The 18,995-nt window shown below is 39.9% G+C and overlaps 1 protein-coding gene across 2 annotated transcripts in view; it reads right to left on the bottom strand.

Moving 5' to 3' along the window:
- Positions 1 to 18,995, bottom strand: part of Abcd1 (ATP binding cassette subfamily D) — a 349,165-nt gene that overhangs the window by 237,567 nt on the left and 92,603 nt on the right. For both annotated transcript variants that reach the window (XM_067140944.2, XM_067140945.2), the window contains one exon: positions 1,209 to 1,381. In XM_067140944.2, the coding sequence (XP_066997045.2) occupies positions 1,209 to 1,381 (173 nt within the window). The remainder of the gene's footprint in view (positions 1 to 1,208; positions 1,382 to 18,995) is intronic.

Here is an 18,995-nt window from a genome sequence, read left to right as displayed (position 1 = left end):
AAGTTCCATAAATACCCCAACCTGGCAGGAGCTGGATGAGGGAAAGGAGGAGGATGATAATGAATTACAGTTGTACAATTTAGAACATAAAGAAGCATGTATATTTTAAATTCTTGTATCAGCAATGTTTTTTATATTTCCAGTCTTTTGCTCCTGTTTTGTAATCTGCGTGCTTTGAATTGTACAACATTTCATGTGACTCATGATGCAAAATCACAAGTTTTGTGGTTACCACAGACCTTCCTTGTCACAAATATGATCAAAAGTATGATAATGACCATGTCAAGGTTAGATTTAATCAAATATGCTATACTGGACTGTAAAATAGTGTATCATTTAATTTTATCATACATCTGTGACACAGAAATATAAGCTTGATTAAATTGCTAGAATAAACTTGAAAAATCCACCTAATGTGCAGTTTTCAAAAGCAGATTACACTTAATATATAAAAATACTACATAATTCATTTCTCTGTTTTTAACATTAATCAATAACACTAAATTTGTAATTTATAAAACTGAAACCTTTCAAAACACTGAAAAATCTTGCCTCTAAGAATCATTTACGTACATCTCAAACTCAGGAGCACTTGAATCATCTGGCGCTACTATCAATAGAAAATGATCCTACTGCACAACTGAAGCAAGAAGAAAAAAACTGAATAGTAGAACCGTTTGTACTGTAGTGCATTCACTGTAGTATTTACAGTAGTGTTTTCTTCTGTTTCAACTTTTTATATTACGTTTGTTGAATACAAATCCGGTGGCATGTGCAAATAACTGGGGGCATAAAATACCTCAATACAGGGCTACTGGTGATCAGTCAATTAACTTTTCTGAAAAGATGAAAGAAGAAAAACCTGCTAATTCCAAGAGATTAAAGATAAAGCAAAATATTGATGATTATGATTTAACTAAATAAACAAACTGCCATTGATCTGAAGTTTAATGTCCATCTGTCCATCATCAGCATGTTAAATGGTTAATTAGGAAATCTCTCATATCACCTAGGATATGGTATCTGAATAACTAAGGGCAGGGTGCATAAATACTATGGGAATTTTAAAGATATCGGATAACGAAACAAGAATCAGCACTGTTGCTCATATGGTACAGAGTAATTACCACCACCGGCCTGCTACGCACTGATACCGTGAAGGTATTATAGGCTTAATTTCAATTTAATAATTAAACTTATGTACTCACTTTTTCTCCACCATAAAAGGCAATTTCCTCCGCATTTGTAATGATTCTCGAATGAATATATCGTAGATAACCTTTTCGATTTGCTTCCTCAGCAACCAAAGATCCAAATTTGGGTGAAACTGCCTTTAGTATCTGGCCAGTTAACATTATAACAACTGTAGCCAAGAGAGGACCTGCAGAAGGAAACAAACTTCTTTTGTAATTTTCACACAATTCAAATATTTATACCTGATCATAGAATCGCTAGAAGTACCCTTAAAACAATAATTAACTTTTCCACAAAGCATCATCAAAGAATAACGTCATTTGCTTTACGTCCCACTAACTACATTTTCACGGTTTTCGGAGATGCCGAGGTGCCGGAACTTAGTTCCACAGGAGTTCTTTTACGAGCCAGTAAATCTGCCGACATGAGACTGACTTATTTCAGAACCTTCAAATACCACCAGACTGAGCCAGAATCAAACATGCCAAGCTGAGGTCAGAAAGCCAGCGCCTCAACCGTCTGAGCCACTAAGCCCAGCATCATCAAAGTGTAGCTTTAAGTAGATCCCAATTTCAAAATGCTTAATTATAAGTTATTCAAAAACAAACTATTTGGATATCTCCTTGGCAATAGGCTTCTTGAAATATTCTGTCTGACTGACCAAGACAGTGACAAGTAATGGGTTCTAGAAGTAACATAATACTGAATTGATGCCTGAGGAGATTTCTGCAAAAATTGTATTGATATTTCTTGTTGAATTTTCTTTCTCTTTTTTTTTCAAATAACAAGAAAATCTTAAAATTTTTAACTTGGATTTTCTTTAATTACATGAAAGAACAAAAGTTAGAAAGTACAACTTTATAATAGTGTTTTTGGCTTTACGTCCCACTAACTACTTTTACGGTTTTCAGAAACACAGAGGTGCCGGAATTTGGTCCCGCAGGAGTTCCCTTATGTGTCAGTAAATCTACCAACACGAGGCTGACATTTTGAGCACCTTCAAATACCACCGCACTGAGCCAGGATCGAACCTGCCAAGTTGGGGTCAGAAGGCCAGCGCTTCAACCATCTGAGCCCCTCAGCCCAGCTTACAACTATATTTTGTAAATTGTAATTAGTTTGAAATTACAACTGGCAACAGTAATTTTTTCACTATTAAAATAAAATACTTTTCAGGACATCATACAATTTTGTTTTCCTAGAAATGAAAAACATTACAATTTCCCTTATCGAGAGTTTGTCTTTTTCACTCATTTAATGTCAGGTGTCATGTAGGCAGATTCACTTACACCATTTAAACGAATTATAAAACTGTACAAAACATCTAAAAACAAGAGATACCACACTGAACCTTATCCCTTTGTTCTATGTTGAGTTCCCAGTTGCTGTACAATTGAGAGATCTATAAATAATGTTATTTAACATTCTTACATTATCTGCCAGAGTGCTAGAATTTTGTACCGCAGGAGTTTTCTAACTTAGTGGAAGCCAATGATACAAAGTAAGGTTCTTCAGTCTGCCAGAACTAATTTTTTTTTTTTTGCTAGGGGCTTTACGTCGCGCCAACACGGATAGGTCTTATGGCAACGATGGGATAGGAAAGGCCTAGGAGTTGGAAGGAAGCGGCCGTGGCCTTAATTAAGGTACAGCCCCAGCATTTGCCTGGTGTGAAAATGGGAAACCACGGAAAACCATTTTCAGGGCTGCCGATAGTGGGATTCGAAACTACTATCTCCCGGATGCAAGCTCACAGCCGCACGCCTCTACGCGCACGGCCAACTCGCTCGGTAAAACTAATTTTAAATAAATAAATAAATAAATAAATAAATAAATAAATAAACAAAACAAACAAATAAAGAAACAAACTACCTGAAAAAGAAAACATACAGTACCAGTATTATACTTGTAAAAGTAACTTTTGTCAAATCACACACAAATATTTAGAAATGTATAAACATTTATGCTTCATTCTATATTAGAGTTAGATGCCACTACTTAGCAAATGCATAGATTAATATATTGTATTTGTATCAAATACACTAACTAGCTGATGTACCCGTACTTCACTATGGAATTCTCAGAAAGACTGTCCTTATAGTTTTCCCAACTGAAGTCAACATAGGTCATTACAATGACGTCAGTACGGATGCTGTGATTAAAAGCAATGTTGTCATACAAAATATTTGATAAAATGAAAAAGAGCACATTTTCTCACTTTTAACGGAAAAGTACTACGGTGTCAATCTAACAGTTCAAAGTTCCAGACCTATAATCACCAGGCCGCAGACAGCCGCGAACACTCCCGTGTCATTATTCCGTTTAAGTGTGCACACTGCTCATTCCAATCACTGCCTCAGAGTAGGAATCGTATAGCTGGAATACTGACGATGATCCAGTGTGTTACGCAGTGGCGTGCACTGAACCCTATCTACCCCACCGCTGCTGGGGTAAGTAACTTTGTATTAACATTTTATTATTCCTTGGAACGCTTTTTATAATGTTTAAAAAATTGCGAACATCTAAACCAAGCCAAGTACAGCTGTCTCGAAAATACGCTCGCACTACCGCAGTTCAGGTTCTCCAGCGAGCTGGGTTTCCTTGCTGGCACGAAAGAGAGCTACTCCAGTGAAATTTAAGTCACTTGGTTGACGCATGCACTTAAAGCTTCCTTGTCCTGGGACCAGGGCGGGGCTGTGGACACTCCCCCAACAGCAATTTATGGTGACAGGCCAGCTAGCTCGGATAAGGTATGTTAGTTTTAATACTAGACACTAAGTGTTCAGTGCCACACACTAGAGACTAAAAGAAAAATATCAACATGTTAACAGTATAGCCACTTGCACATCGCCTTGCCAATAAAAATAGAGCCAAAAATATTTAGGTTACCCAGCTTGAACACAGAGCTAAGCGCAAAGTAAAAGAATTTTGTACTTGGTTTTCTTTGATGGTGGTATATAGTGAATTCTCGTAGTGTTCTTCTTGGATTATAAGTGAAGATTTCATGAGTTCTGTGGCATTCTTCATGAATATAACGTGTGCGTGTGTTATATGTCATGGCGAATATTTTATCTCATTTGTAGTTGATGCACGTACACTCAGTAGGCGAATGAAACTATAAAACTTTGGCGACGGTAAAATATCACTTAAATTTTGGTCATTCAGTTTAGATTAGGCTTTTCAAGTTAAAAACAAATTGTTAGTCCCAGTGTATTTTTGTGAAAACCATAACTGTATTAAGCGTCACCAGATGGAACTGTACTTTTAAAATCTGCTACTGCACCAGTAACACTGGTCCAAGCTAAAGTCCTCGCACTTCGAACTTGAATTCCGCGCTGCGCGCCGTCTCAACAGCGAGCGATAGCAAGCAGCTCGTATGTGACGTGGAGCGAATGACGTCACAGCTACCCCTCCTTAAGAACAAGAGATGGCATCAGCCAGAGAACATTCGAAATGTTCTACACTTAATAACTTTTTTCCAGAAGAATAATTAGATTATGGGAATAACATCGTGTTGCCCAATTTTTTATCTCCAATTCTACCAAGTTTGATGTGAATCCAAAGTAAATCCAGGGAGATATTCAATGTATTGCAATTGCTGTTCTCTTCAAGATTTGAATATATAAGGAGGACCATTTCTCAAGGCAGAACACAGTGTCTTCTGTACCACAGTCGAACCCGGTCAGTCGACTCATGGGAATCACGATGTAACGCTAAGTGATAGTCATATTTCGTCGAGTCCCGGACTTTAACTCCGTTGTGTTGAGTGTGGACTTATAAAATTTTCTTTAACTCGTGACTGATAGAATTCTGCTCCAACGAAGATCGATATAAATTGTGCTTCACCAAACTCTAATATTTTCAAGTGATTGTTTGTTCTGAATGAATGTCTAAGACTTGCAATTATTTTTCCAAGTGCTCATAATTCAAAGTTAACGTTGTGAACAGTGATAGGATTTGGAACAGTCTTTGCTCCTTACAAAGTGATTGCATATTTCGAGAAATCTCATTGACATAACCGTGCTTTAACTTAGAATTTCTTGAGTGGCAAACATTAACAAGTGATTGAGTACAGAATTAACTTGAACTTAGTGACTACGTCATTAACTTACAATTTCGTGTGTAGATAATTTTCTAAACTGTGTAAATATTCTTGTAGATGGACTGTAGACTGTGTATTTGAACTGTGCATTTTCAACTCTACGAACATTCGAACTAAGGAGTGTTGATAAATGATCAATTTCACTTTATTTTTTCATTAACATGCGTGAACAAGATTGATTTCACGAGTGAAAGATTCTTATTTCATTTCAATGCAATTGATTACATTTAAACAGTGTTAAGACTTAGAAATATGTTGTATGGAATAACTTCATATTATGCCAATTATCACAAGCTTTAGGTGGCTATTTATTAGGTTGACTTTATTGACATTCGACGACACAAGTTTCAAGTGGCTATTCACTTTACGAGTTTAATCTCATTAACATTCAACCCAGCTTGTTTAATTTCCAAGTGTTATACTTATGTGCGTGTTCAAATTTATTGACATTTGGCCGCATAGAATTCATTTCACGTGTTTAATGATAGAACATGGGATAGATTTCAGTGACATTCTACCGTCTGATAATTCTTCAATTATACAGTTCTTATGTGTTATAAACCTTGTTAAAACCATTACTATATCTTTTTCTCATCTGTGCAGAAGCCGCTTTCTGCATTAAGACGTCCAAGGCTTAATTGTGTTCGTTCACGTTTATCATTTACGTGATTTGTTTCAACACCCTTACTTCTACACCGCATAGATCTTCTAGACATCATATGGATCTTCTAGAAATTCTAGATCTTCAAGAACTTCCATCGAGGGAGGAATCGTGGTTCAATGGTGCAGAGAGGATAGGAGCAGCTGGAATTCTAGGACATCACCAACCCTACAACGAGGAAAGAACACTTCCCACTATTTCTTCTGTACAGAGGTGATATGAAATTTGAACATTTGTTAATAAATTCAGTCTTTTGAATCAAAATTTATTTCGATAAACCTCTCTCCCTCCATAAGCACTCCAGTTCAGTGCCGTACAAGCCCTGCGTTGAACCTTATGCTCTGCTAGCCCAAGTACAGCATTTACTGTTACACTATAGATTAAGTTATGATGGTGTCGTCACTGCCGTGAACATCGGTTTGGAAGTATGTGCGAGTGTGTGGTTGAAAATATTCTAAGGTAGACCTTTCCAAGAAAAATGCAGCCTTATAAAATGGTAATGTTGACTTTAGAGAGTGTAGTGGGCTATTGCTTACATTTAAAACACATTTTTGCAGCTGGGGTAATGAATGTGTTCACCATGCCACTGGTGTTACGTACCAGCAATATCAGAAAATGTATGAACCAGAGGAATGGCATGCTAAAGAAGAGAGAGATCTAACTCCCCAGCTACTTCCCGCCAATATTCAGGCAGGCTGTTATACTCCAGTACGCAGCAGTAATCCCATCTATCGGAGATAAATGGCAGCAGAATACACAAAGCATATAACAATAAACATTGGTCTATTTAATGTTATTGTTGATCAATTTTATGAGCTTTCTATATTGCAGGCCTTCACGTTTAGTTTTCTTCCGACCCTGTGATATTAGAGCATCTAATGTAAAGTGAGTTGTCTTTTTCATGACTCCCTCTTGTGTTATTATTCAAGCAATCATTCCTTCATGACTTTTTTCTCATTCTTATAATTATCTTCACAATTTAATCACCACCACCAATATTATTATAGTCAGTATGATAAAACTGAATAAGACATAAATAATCGGAAATTGAATTCTCTATAACTTTTGTTATGTAGTACTTTTCGATATGACTAATAAGATAGGTAATTAAAAATCAAATTTTCGGCACCTTCCCCTAAACTACCGTTTTGAACAGAGTGAATAAAATTATTTGTAGCATAGACTCTAGTTCCTTATTCCCCCACTTTACATACCAATTTTCATTAAATTCTGTTTACACATTTTCTCGTACCTCGGCGCTGATATGGACTTAGCAACAAAAATCCAAATTCATAAATATCTCTATAATCATAGCCGGTATGGTAAAAATGTATAATACATAAATAATAGGAAATTTAATAATATATAACTAATTATGTAGTATTTATCGTTAGGGCCAATAATAACAAATATCTGAAATTTTTTTTGTAGTGAAAATTAAATTCAGGCCTTCCCGTTACTACCATTTCACTCAGAGTGAATAATATTATTTATAGCCTAGATTGTAGAGACTTATTCCCCGACTTTATCTACCAATTTTCATTAAATTCTCGTCAGCCGTTTTCTTGTGATGCACGTAGATACATGCATACGTACATAGATGCTGTAATGGTTATAGCGTCCGCCATGCCAACTTGCTACGCGCCGGGGGCATCACCATATTGGCCCACCCCCTCACGCTTCGATCGCGCCAATCACGAACAAGACTCAAGTGCTAGGCTGGCCCCATCTCGCTTTCGTCCGCGGTACCACGGCAGAGGACTATGGAAATTACTTGACGATTAATCTGGATAATAAATGTAAAAAATTTATTTTAACTTCAACCTATTCAATACAGTAAAAGATGTTAATGTGTTAGTTAAACATCATTAAAATAATTGAGACATGTTTTGCCTCCTTTGTGGGGCATCATCAGTCATATCAATACCTCAAAGTTCTACCAGACGTCTGGTTGGAAAATCGTAAAACATGTTGCATGAGTGAATACATTAAAAAACTTTACAATATCTTGTCATTAACAATATCAAATTGATTAAAAATATGTTGCACTACTGAATATGCTTGTGAATTTTCACTTAAACAAGGCTGTCATATGTGTAGTAAATTACAATAGTGATAGTCTAAAATCTTATGTGATGCTAAAGTTCGAAGACAGTTTGAAATTTATATACAAATATTGGAAATGAATGCAGGTATATAAGGTATATAATAGAGGAGTGACTTTCCTGAGGAGGATGAGCCTGACTGCCGTAGTGGAAGGACGTGTTCCTCTCACTCGCTCTCTCTCCTCGCTAGGCGACCTGTACTTTATCAGTACTAGTCAGACAACTGTACTTCTTGGTACACTTCCAAAAGAGCTTTTGTCTGAGCTGAGCACTTCTCAGTGCTCACCTTCTTTTTCACGAGCTATATTTCAGGAGGACCAGGATGACCACGGTGAACAACAGGGACGTTCCCTATGGCATGGCGTTGGCGCGCAGAGTTGTCTACAGTTGAGGTCGCTTCTGGTGAATGCCACAATGGATGGAAGACAGCACAGAACCGAAGACATCGTCACCACTGACGGAGCCGGAGCAGGAAGCGTCACAGACCGAGGTGGAGATGGGGCCGTAAAGGGACGGGTGCAACCCCCCTAACGGCTTTTTCTTCTCCAAGGGCTACACGGATCCGGAGTACGAGGCGCTGCTCGTCTACTACAGGGCCTAGTCCTGGACAGAGTGTGGCGCCCTCTCCAGGGAGGCAAGAGGCCCCCGACGACTATGTGCGTGGAGAGCTTTCTACCAGGAGGCCTCATCAGGCATCACGATCAGGAGTGGATGCATGACGTGAAGAAGGAGCTCTCTACTCTCTTTCAGGTCATCCAACTACCAGGGAGGGGTGGCATGCCAGGGACGAACGCCGGAGCCCCCACGAGGAGGGCCGAGATGGAGACCAGGGAGGCCATTACCCAGATGCCAAGGAGGCTAAAGCATAGGGCGGTTAACACCGACCTAATCCACCACCCAGCCAGAGATCAACAACGCCACCACGGAGATGGAGCATGCCGCCCCCTGGCGCCGCAACTGTGCGACCCAGGCTGAGCGGCTCGGCACTGCGAAGTGGACGCAGATCACTCCACCATGGACCACCTTCTTGAAGTGGACGCAGACCAAGGCCTACCAGGAAGGGCCTATCACCCGGACGCAATCCAGGAAAGCCCTCCAGACGGCGGACGGCAGTAGAGGAGGACGCCCCCTGGCGATCAGAGGCTGCCTGCCAGCATGTCTGTCGAGGTGCAGGCATCGAATACCACCCCACAGGACAGGGAACGCAGTCAGTTGTCAACACCGACCGCCGCCACCGCCGCCAGCCAGGATGAGGGACACGATGTCTCCACAGCAGAATCACCATCAACCAGGTCACCAGGCCGGAAGGAGGGCCACCAGAACGAGGCCTCTTACGCTGCTGAGAAGGGACCCCCACCCCCGGAAAGAAGGTGCTGGCCCTGGACCAGGAGAAAGAAGAGGACGCTGGCCCACCAGGAGAGGGCCGCCCAGCCGCAACCCAGTGATTCTCCCAGGACAGCAGCCGACCGAGGAGCCACCTCAGTGGGAAGCGGCCATCAGGTGAAACCGAAACGTCCCCCTCAGCAGCTCTTGCAGTGTTTCCGCCGCTTGAGGTGGGGCCACTGGCAGGAGAGGTGTGGGCTCTTAGTGAGGTGCAACCGTTATGGGGGTGATCACCAATACATGGCCTGCACAGCACTTGAAGAGGCACTGGTGTGCGCCAACTGTACGAGGGGCCACCCGGCCTCTCATCGGAGTTGCCCTGTGTACCAGGCCATGGCGAAGGCGGAGAGGAAGGAGGCCCTGCGTCGGGACCCACCCCCATCCAGGAGGCCCCCACCCAGGAGGGCTTGGCCTCATTCTCCGGGATCGGAGACTGGGTACGAGGGACCCCAAGGAGGCGGCGTTGTGCAGCAGGCCCTAGTGGTACTTGACGTATGGCTCCGCAAACGGCAAGGCCCGCGCTAGTCACAGCAGTGCCCAGAAGGACTGATCCCTTGAACAACTGGACTGGCGAGGAATAGGCTTATGACTTGTGCACGATACCTGTTCCCAACTAACGCAATCACCTGGACCTCTCCAGAACCACACCCTTGCCTGTGCTATTTACAAAATGTCAGGTTTTATATGTGGGCATCTTTCTATTTCCGCCTATGTGTTTTTTTCTTGATCCTTACTACCCGATTACACCGCTATCGATACCCACCATCACATCTGGCCTGGTAATATGCTGTGCATGGGGACAGGCAGATACTCCTGTAGTATCACTTCCCACTCTTCCCTGCTATCCCTTTCTTCTTAGGAATTAATAGCATGTCAGAGGCCAGGTAGATTGAGTCGATGGTCACGCGGGGAGAGCGGACTCCCCCCCCTCCCCCAACCCGATTTTAAAAAACCTGGGTTGGTGTAGTAGTTCAGTCGTGAGCTCAGTCAGCGAGTGACTGCCAGAACTGTGAAGTGTGTGGAATGCTGTGATTGTCGGACTAGCGGTTACAGTGCGGACTAACGGTGAAGGAGAGAACGTGTGGCCATGTGACGTGTGACTTCGTGACACAACTGTTTATCTTGTTTGTGAATTTAAAATTGTGTACTGTGAGAACAAATGAGAAACTAAGGGAGAGAGGGAGTGCGCGAACTGTGTAAGTGTGCGTATGAGCAAAATTTATGTGTAGTCCTGTGTAGTTTGTGCTTAGTTAATAAATCTTAGTATAGAAGCTACCAGTCTGGTGTTAATAATAATAATAATAATAATAATAATAATAATAATAATAATAATAATAATAATAATAATAATAATAATAATAATAATGTATTTGCTTTACGTCCCACTAACTACTTTTATGGTTTCCGGAGAAGCCGAGGTGCCGGAATTTCGTCCCGCAGGAGTTCTTTAACGTGCCAGTATATCTATTGACACGAGGCTGACGTATTTGAGCACCTTCAAATACCACCGGACTGAGCCAGGATCGAACCTGCCAAGTTGGGATCAGAAGGCCAGCGCCTCAACTGTCTGCGCCACTCAGCCCGGCGTCTAGTGTTAATTGATCCTACTACCCCACCAACTCATTGCAATACATACAGACAGAAATTACGGAAAAAATTAAAAATTTACATGTCCCCTTGTTACTGTGGTCACGACCGGTACAGAAATATTATTCTTTTTAAATTCTGAGCAATGTAAAGACAAAACTCATTTTATTTACATACATACATTATCATTATAGACTGTTATGCCTTTCAGCGTTCAGTCTGCAAGCCACTGTGAATTTACTAAACGTCGCCACAATCCTCGATTTGTAACTAGTGTTATGGCCTCATTTAGTTCTATACCTCTTATCTTTAAATTGTTAGAAACTGACTCTAACCATCGTCATCTTGGTCTACCTCTACTTCTCTTACCCTCCATAGCAGAGTCCATTATTCTCCTAGGTAACCTAACCTCCTCCATTCGCCTCACATGACCCCACCACCGAAGCCGGTTTATGCGTACAGCTTCATCCATCGAGTTCATTCCTAAATTAGCCTTTATCTCCTCATTCCGAGTACCCTCCTGTCATTGTTCCCACCTGTTTGTACCAGCAATCATTCTTGCTACTTTCAGGTCTGTTACTTCTAACTTATGAATAAGATATCCTGAGTCCACCCAGCTTTCGCTCCCAAAAAGCAAAGTTGGTCTGAAAACAGACCGATGTAAAGATAGTTTTGTCTGGGAGCTCAATTCCTTCATACAGAATACTGTTGATCGCAACTGCGAGCTCACTGCATTAGCTTTACGACTCCTCGATTAAATCTCACTTACTATATTACCATCCTGGAAGAACACACAACCTACATACTTGAAATTATCAACCTGTTCTAGCTTTGTATCACCAATCTGACATTCAATTCTGTTGAATTTCTTACCCACTGACATCAATTTAGTCTTTGAGAGGCTAATTTTCATACCATACACTTTGTACCTATTTTCAAGTTCCAAGATATTAGACTGCAGGCTTTCGGCACAATCTGCCATTAAGACCAAGTCGTCAGCATAGGCCAGACTGCTTACTACATTTCCACCTAACTGAATCCCTCCCTGCCATTTTATACCTTTCAGCAGATGATCCATGTAAACTACGAACAGCAAAGGTGAAAGATTACAGCCTTGTCTAACCCCTGTAAGTATCCTGAACCAAGAACTCATTCTACCATCAATTCTCACTGAAGCCCAATTGTCAACATAAATGCCTTTGATTGCTTTTAATAATCTACCTTTAATTCCATAGTCCCCCAGTATGGCGAAGATTTTATTTATGAGATAAATTAAAATTAGACAGAATTGTCTCCAAATGGCTCCTAAAACCTTTTTTTTTTTCTGCTAGTGGCTTTACGTCGCACCGACACAGATTTTTCTTATGGCGATGATTGGATAGGAAAGGCCTAGGAGTTGGAAGGGAGCGGCCGAGGCCTTAATTAAGGTACAGCCCCAGCATTTGCCTGGTGTGAAAATGGGAAACTACGGAAAACCATCTTCAGGGCTGGCGATAGTGGGATTTGAACCCACTACCTCACAGATGCAAGTCCATAGCCGCGTGCCCCGAACCGCACAGCCAAAACACAACATGAATACAAATTTTTGAAAGCCAAACTCAATTCATTTGGCTGAATCAGTTAGTTGTGTTTCCAGGATAGGATGTTTGATCCCAGCTGAGGTTGGTGACATTTTATGAAGGTGTTTAAATACAACTACTTTTTTTGGTAACATTTGAAGCTATTTCTTTTCAGTTTTGACTCGAATAATTTATAAATGTTAGGTTATTCAGTCTGCTGAAACTAATTTTATATAAATAAATTTATAAACTATCTGAAAAAGAAAACATATGGCAACAGTATTACACTTAAAAAAGAAGCAATTAAAATAGATTCTATCTAACCACACACTATTATTTAGAAATGTATAAACATTTATCATACCTGCCAACTTTCCCGATTTAAGTGGGAGACTCCTGATTTTCGACTATTTTTCCTGCCTCCTGATTATTCTATTATTTCTCCCGATTTTAGCTTATTTTTTGTGAACTTTAATAGTTTTCAATTTTCTGGTGTTTCAATTTTTGCTATTACCATTTTTTATTCTGCTGTATATCTAGGAAATGTGACATCATAGAGAAAAATTGATTTTACCAGTGTATTCAGCACCCCAATATTAGGTAAATCCACCCATTTACAAACCAGAAAAAAAAGTAAATTTGTTAACTAGTGGAATTATTGCCTAACTGCAGCCTCTGAAAGCACAAACATTTCGTCAGGTGTCAGTCTCCTAGACATGGCTCCAGCCATTGTATAGGCAAGTGACAGCAATGCTATTGCTGAGTTAATTGAAAGTGTCTTAGACAGTGATTTGAAGGACAGCAATGGTGATTAAGATAATATTGAAGAAGAGATTTTAAGAGAAAGTGACAGCTGATCTGATACGAGCGACTGCAAAATCATATCTAAAGCCCTGCGTGCGAAAGCAAACCATAGTGAATGGGCGTGGGTTAGTAACAGTGATAACCAACTAAACTGTTCATCATTTTACAGGGTTTCTGGGGGCATCAGGAGAACAGACACACACATATTCAGATAATTCTGTATTGGAGTTGTCCATGTTCTTGCAGTTTATAGACCCATCATTTCCCACACTGCACGGAGAAACAAATATTTATGCTATGGAACAATTATCGGACCCACATGGAAAAAAGACAGTTATCAAGTGGTTTGACACTAACGAGGATGAAATTAAGGCCTACTTTGCCCTCTCCATTCTGATGTCCCAGGTTTGTAAGCCTTGCATCCAATTATATTGGAGCAAAGAGAAATGAATTGAGACCCCAAATTTTTGAGAGACAATAAGTAATAAGAAGTGCCTCTATATACAGTATACCCGAATATTTCGAGATTTACCAAACAAAATCTTTGTTCTAACGTCATCATTGAGTACAATTATTTTGAAGGCTTCACTGAAAACTGTGCATGAAAATTCTGGTTGCTGTTCATGATGATGATGATGATGATGATGGTGATTGTTGTTTAAAGGGACTTAACACCTAGGTTATCGGCCCCTAATGGTACGAAGTGAGGCGAAATGTAATGACAATTTTAAAATCCAAAATCCTCCACTGACCAGAATTCAAAACGTGAGGACAAAGAATGAATGGATAGATGTGAATTTAAAACAATCAGTGGATCCGACCCGCAATGCCCCACATTCCCAGAAACTAGCGTTAAACAATACTATTAATGACCAAGGGATTGCTTCTAAAGCACAACACTGAATCGATGATGCTTGTAGTCTAAAGGGGTCCAAAATCCAGGTCATCGGCCGCATAATGGTACTTATCGCTAGGAAGGTAGAACCATGGTATTTGTCATGTTGCGGTACTAATCAAATTTAAGTCATGGTGTTCATCACATAAGTGTACTAACCACTAATTTAAGTATCATCCACACATATTACCTAACCCCCCCCAACTATCCTTTCTTTTAGAGCACCTAGAGCAATAGTTTTTTGGATCCCATGGGACATAGTTTTAAGGTTTAATGTGCTTACTGTCCAAATGTTTTCATATAAGCTATCTTTATACAGCTGAAGATGACCACTAAGTGGTCGAAACATGTTCTGTGTGTGCTAATGTATTTTTAATTTTGCCCAAGGCAAAAAAATAAAGTATTGATTAGGTGGTTTTTAAATTAATTTGTTGATAGTACTCATCGATACAGTCATGAGGTGGACGGCTTGCAATTTACAGGCAACGCAAACCTATGGTGTTCATCACATAAGTGTACTAACCACAAGGACTCGTACTATATTGTGGTGTTCCTCACATAATGGGTACTAATCATAGGCAAGGCAGAACCATGGTGTCGCTCATATAGTGGTACTGATCACAGGTACTGTAAAAGCCGAAAGCACACACTGTCACTACCAATCACAAACCTATTATGTACCTAACATAGTGGTACTATGCGCAAGTAAAAGCGACACATTGTGTTCCCTGCATGGTGGTACTAATTACAATAATAATGTTATTTGCTTTACATCCCACTAACTACTTTTACGGTCTTCGGAGATGCCGAGGTGCCGGAATTTAGTCCCGCAGGAGTTCTTTTACGTGCCAGTAAATCTACCAACACGAGGCTGTCGTGTTTGAGCACCTTCAAATACCAATGGACTGAGCCAGGATCAAACCTACCAAGTTGGGGTTAGAAGGCCAGCGCCTTAACCGTCTGAGCCACTCAGCCCGGCGGTACTAATTACAAGTAGTCTCATGGTTCTAATTCGATCATCCCTTGGACGCCCCTTTTAGTCGCCTCTTGCGACAGGCAGGGATACTGTACGTGTATTCTTCGTCTGTGTCCCCGACCCACAGGTGGCGGGGGGAGGGGGGGGTTGCTGTTCAATTCATGGCATTTATTTTAGAGCAGGGTACAGTAGCTCTGACCGGATGACTTACTCATGTTGACTTAATTCCTATTACCCCTGGGTGCAGCATAGGGCACAACTCATGTTGAGGGCAATTTAAATCTGATTTCTAAGCGAACGTGCTGGACTGTTAAACCAGAAGCGAGTGCGTTAATGAGATGGATGAGCCCAATGACCTTTGCACAGTTGTTCAATATCTGGATATATGCTGGTGTGCTTAAATCTGAGATCAGCACCTACATCAAATCTGTACTTCGTTTTTATTCTAGATAGTGATGAAAACTCGTTCTCACATAGATACATAGAAGCAAACTGAATTAAAAAATTTTTAAACACCTTTGGCAGTGATGCAGTTCCTACCAAAAACTAATGCCCTGGTGTTCAAAATTTTAAGGCATAACAATAGACAAAACTTGGTTGGGTGGGGGTGGGTGTCACTTGCTCCTGCCCAAATATTTCAAATGTAGTAGTAGTAGTAGTAGTAGTAGTAGTAGTAGTAGTAGTAGTAGTAGTAGTAGTAGTAGTAGTACATCGATGAGACTGAAAGAAAAGGAGAGGCTGTGGTGGAATGAGATGGTGAGAAAAGCAACGACAGAAAAGAAGAAAGCATGGCAAGAATGGAATAGAGATAAGAAGAAAGCAAAAGGAAGTATCTTGATAATAAAAGGAAATGTAAGAAACAGGTAAGAGAAGATAAGTTTGGAAGAATTTGCATGAAAAATTGAAACGGATGGAGCTGGTGGTAAAAGAATGCTGTATGGAATTATACAAAGTAGTAGGAAGAAAGATTTTACACAAAGCTTCTTTCAGAAGAAATGAAGAGAAGATGGAAGGCTGTTAAATGCGACAAATTGTGCAGAGAAGATGGTGTGATGACTCAACAGTAGAAGACGATATAACTATGTTAGAGGTGGAATTAGCACTCCGTAAAATTAAAATGGGGACGGCACCAGGGATGGATGAAATCAGTATGGAAAAGATAAACGCTGCTGGACCTCTAGGTCTAAAATGGATGTACAGATTGTTAAAGTGCATATGGAGACAGAAACGTGTGCCAGAAGTCTGGGGAAAGCGAATAATACCTGTATTTAAGAAGGGCAAAAAAAAGTGTGTGTAGATCTAACGAAGGCATATGACAGTGTTCCCATGGAGAAGATTTGGGAAATCATACTCAAAAAGAACTGGGTACACAAAATCTAGAAATGGTGCAAGCAATGTATAACTGTGTCAACAGCGTACAGACTCCAGCTGGAAAGACAGAATGAGTTAGAAATGAAACTGGACTAAGGAAGGGGAATGTTCTGTCACCTCTTTTGTTCCTAATGGTTAAGGACAAAATTGTAAAGGAGACCAAATGTACGGCCATTGTAAGAAATGTGATTGGGAAAAACCATGAACAGGACCTTGCAAAGACAATTAAATCTGTACAATTCAGTGTATTAACAAACCAATCAACCAATATAGGAAGAGTAAAGACTTTTTGTATCGTTAGATATTTTGATGAGAATCCAACAGAATACGAAGCAAATTTTGGAATCTCAGTAATACTTATGAGCCTGGAGAACAAAATAAAGTCAACAAAGGTGCTACCAGTGAAAATTTGTTCCCGAGTATTGTTAATTCTATACTTGAATATGAAATTCTGTTAGAGAACATCACTGGATTTGGTTCAGACGGGCATAACTTAATGATGGGATCAAACAACTCAGTGATGACCTGTCTTAAGAAAAGTGTGTCCGGGTATAGTAGTAATGAAATGTGTCTGCTATTCTCTTCACCTGTGTGAAAGTGAAGCTTAAAAGTATCTCCCAAGGCATTGTTGAAGATTTAGCACGTATTTGGAGCCAGTGCGAAGCACAGATGTGTAAATTTCAGTCCTTTGAGCTGCCAATTCATAAAATGCTCCATCCATCTCAAACGAGATGGCTATCATCGCATTCAGTAGTAATATTTAGAATTATTGATAAGTGGCGTGCTTCAAGGTTGTTCTTCGATTCTAAATATCTAGATGAAAGATTTATAAGCACTGACAAAATTCGCAGCTCCTTAAATGATTCCTTTCTAAAACTATTTTATCAGTTTTTACAATGGGTTTTACTGAAGTTCACTACTATCAAAGAGTATTTTCAAAGTAGTAAAATGGTAGAAAACTGATCTCCATAAAAAAAAGGGTTACTTCATATAGGGATATGTTATTGTGCTATACGAATAAGTCATATGTGATGTAGACAAAATTATCTAAAATTGACCCCAGAAAGAGAGAGAAGTTCCTCCCAGATACTATCATGTATTTAGGAGTGGGCATGCTTCAGACACTTCAAACAGCTGAAATTGGAAACCAAAAAGGCCCATTAAAAATACTTTTAATTCAGATCCAGACAGTTTTTGCAAATAGATTGCTCAGAATTGAAGGAAAGATATAATTTTCCTGATTCACTGTGGCCATTACTTTCTCTCCTTATGCAAAAAAGTGCATTTTCAAATGAGGAGCAAAGTGTGAATACTACATTAATACCTCTGCTCACACAGCTGCCAAGAATTAGTTTCCACAGAAAAACGGTAATATGATTAGGGAAATTGATGATGAATGGTGAAAGTTGCCACTTGTCCTCCTGCAACATTTAATTTCTTGCAGGGAAACCGTCGAGTTTTGGTTCAATTATTTAAGTTGCAGGGCAGTTCTGGTGAATTTCCATTCTTAAAAGTTGTTCCAATCTGCACTTTCAGCCATAAGTTTACCCCATCCTAATGCTGATTGTGAGCGAGTGTCCAGCAAGATTAATTTAATTAAGGTGAAACACAGATATCTACTCAACACATCAACAGTAAGTGTGTGTTTGCTAGCTTCCCAAGGTGTAAAAATGAATGGGTTTACATGTGAAGAATTTTCTCCACATAAGGACGTTACATTGCATAACAAAACATTCGCTATACAAGAGTAATAAACCTGGACAGTCTAGAACCTGCTCGCAAGTCCAGGATGTTCAGGATAGTGAAGAAGAGGTTTTCACGCTTGATGATTGATTAATGGTGAGTGAAAATATATTACACTTTCTTACATCTAGTAATATGTTTCAGTTAAGTATTCCTATTTGATATTATTGCCATATGCTATTATTGCACGCATTCTATTGAATTTTATTATATTGGGGCGAATATTAACACTGTACGATTTTACGACAAAATACACGGTTTATTTTGAATTTCTGTACAGTTTATCCATTTTTGGAGGGTGGCAACACTGAAAGTATCTCAACTTTCTTCCAGTGTTGCATTGTCCAATCCTGATGACTACAGGCCTACAAGAAAAGTTGTTTCTTTACAGGTGTGCAGGCTTTCCTTCCAGCTGCCACAAGTCTAATGACGAATATCAGAAACCTGCAGATTTATTCCCCTTTCCCCCAATTTGTGAGCCAGTAGGCCTGTAGTTTGATTTACTTTTTTTGAGGAAAAGATGTCCATCAGCTGATGTTTCTTACCTGCCACACCTTCCCTTTTATCCAGTGAAATTGAGCCTGTCTGCTTATGCTGCTGATTAATTATATTTATAAT

The sequence above is a fragment of the Anabrus simplex genome, chromosome 2 (genome assembly GCF_040414725.1).
Source record: "Anabrus simplex isolate iqAnaSimp1 chromosome 2, ASM4041472v1, whole genome shotgun sequence".
In the NCBI taxonomy this organism is placed as follows: Eukaryota; Metazoa; Arthropoda; class Insecta; order Orthoptera; family Tettigoniidae; genus Anabrus; species Anabrus simplex.
Note: the sequence above shows the minus strand (reverse complement) of the source record. Positions and strands in the feature narration are given on the sequence as shown.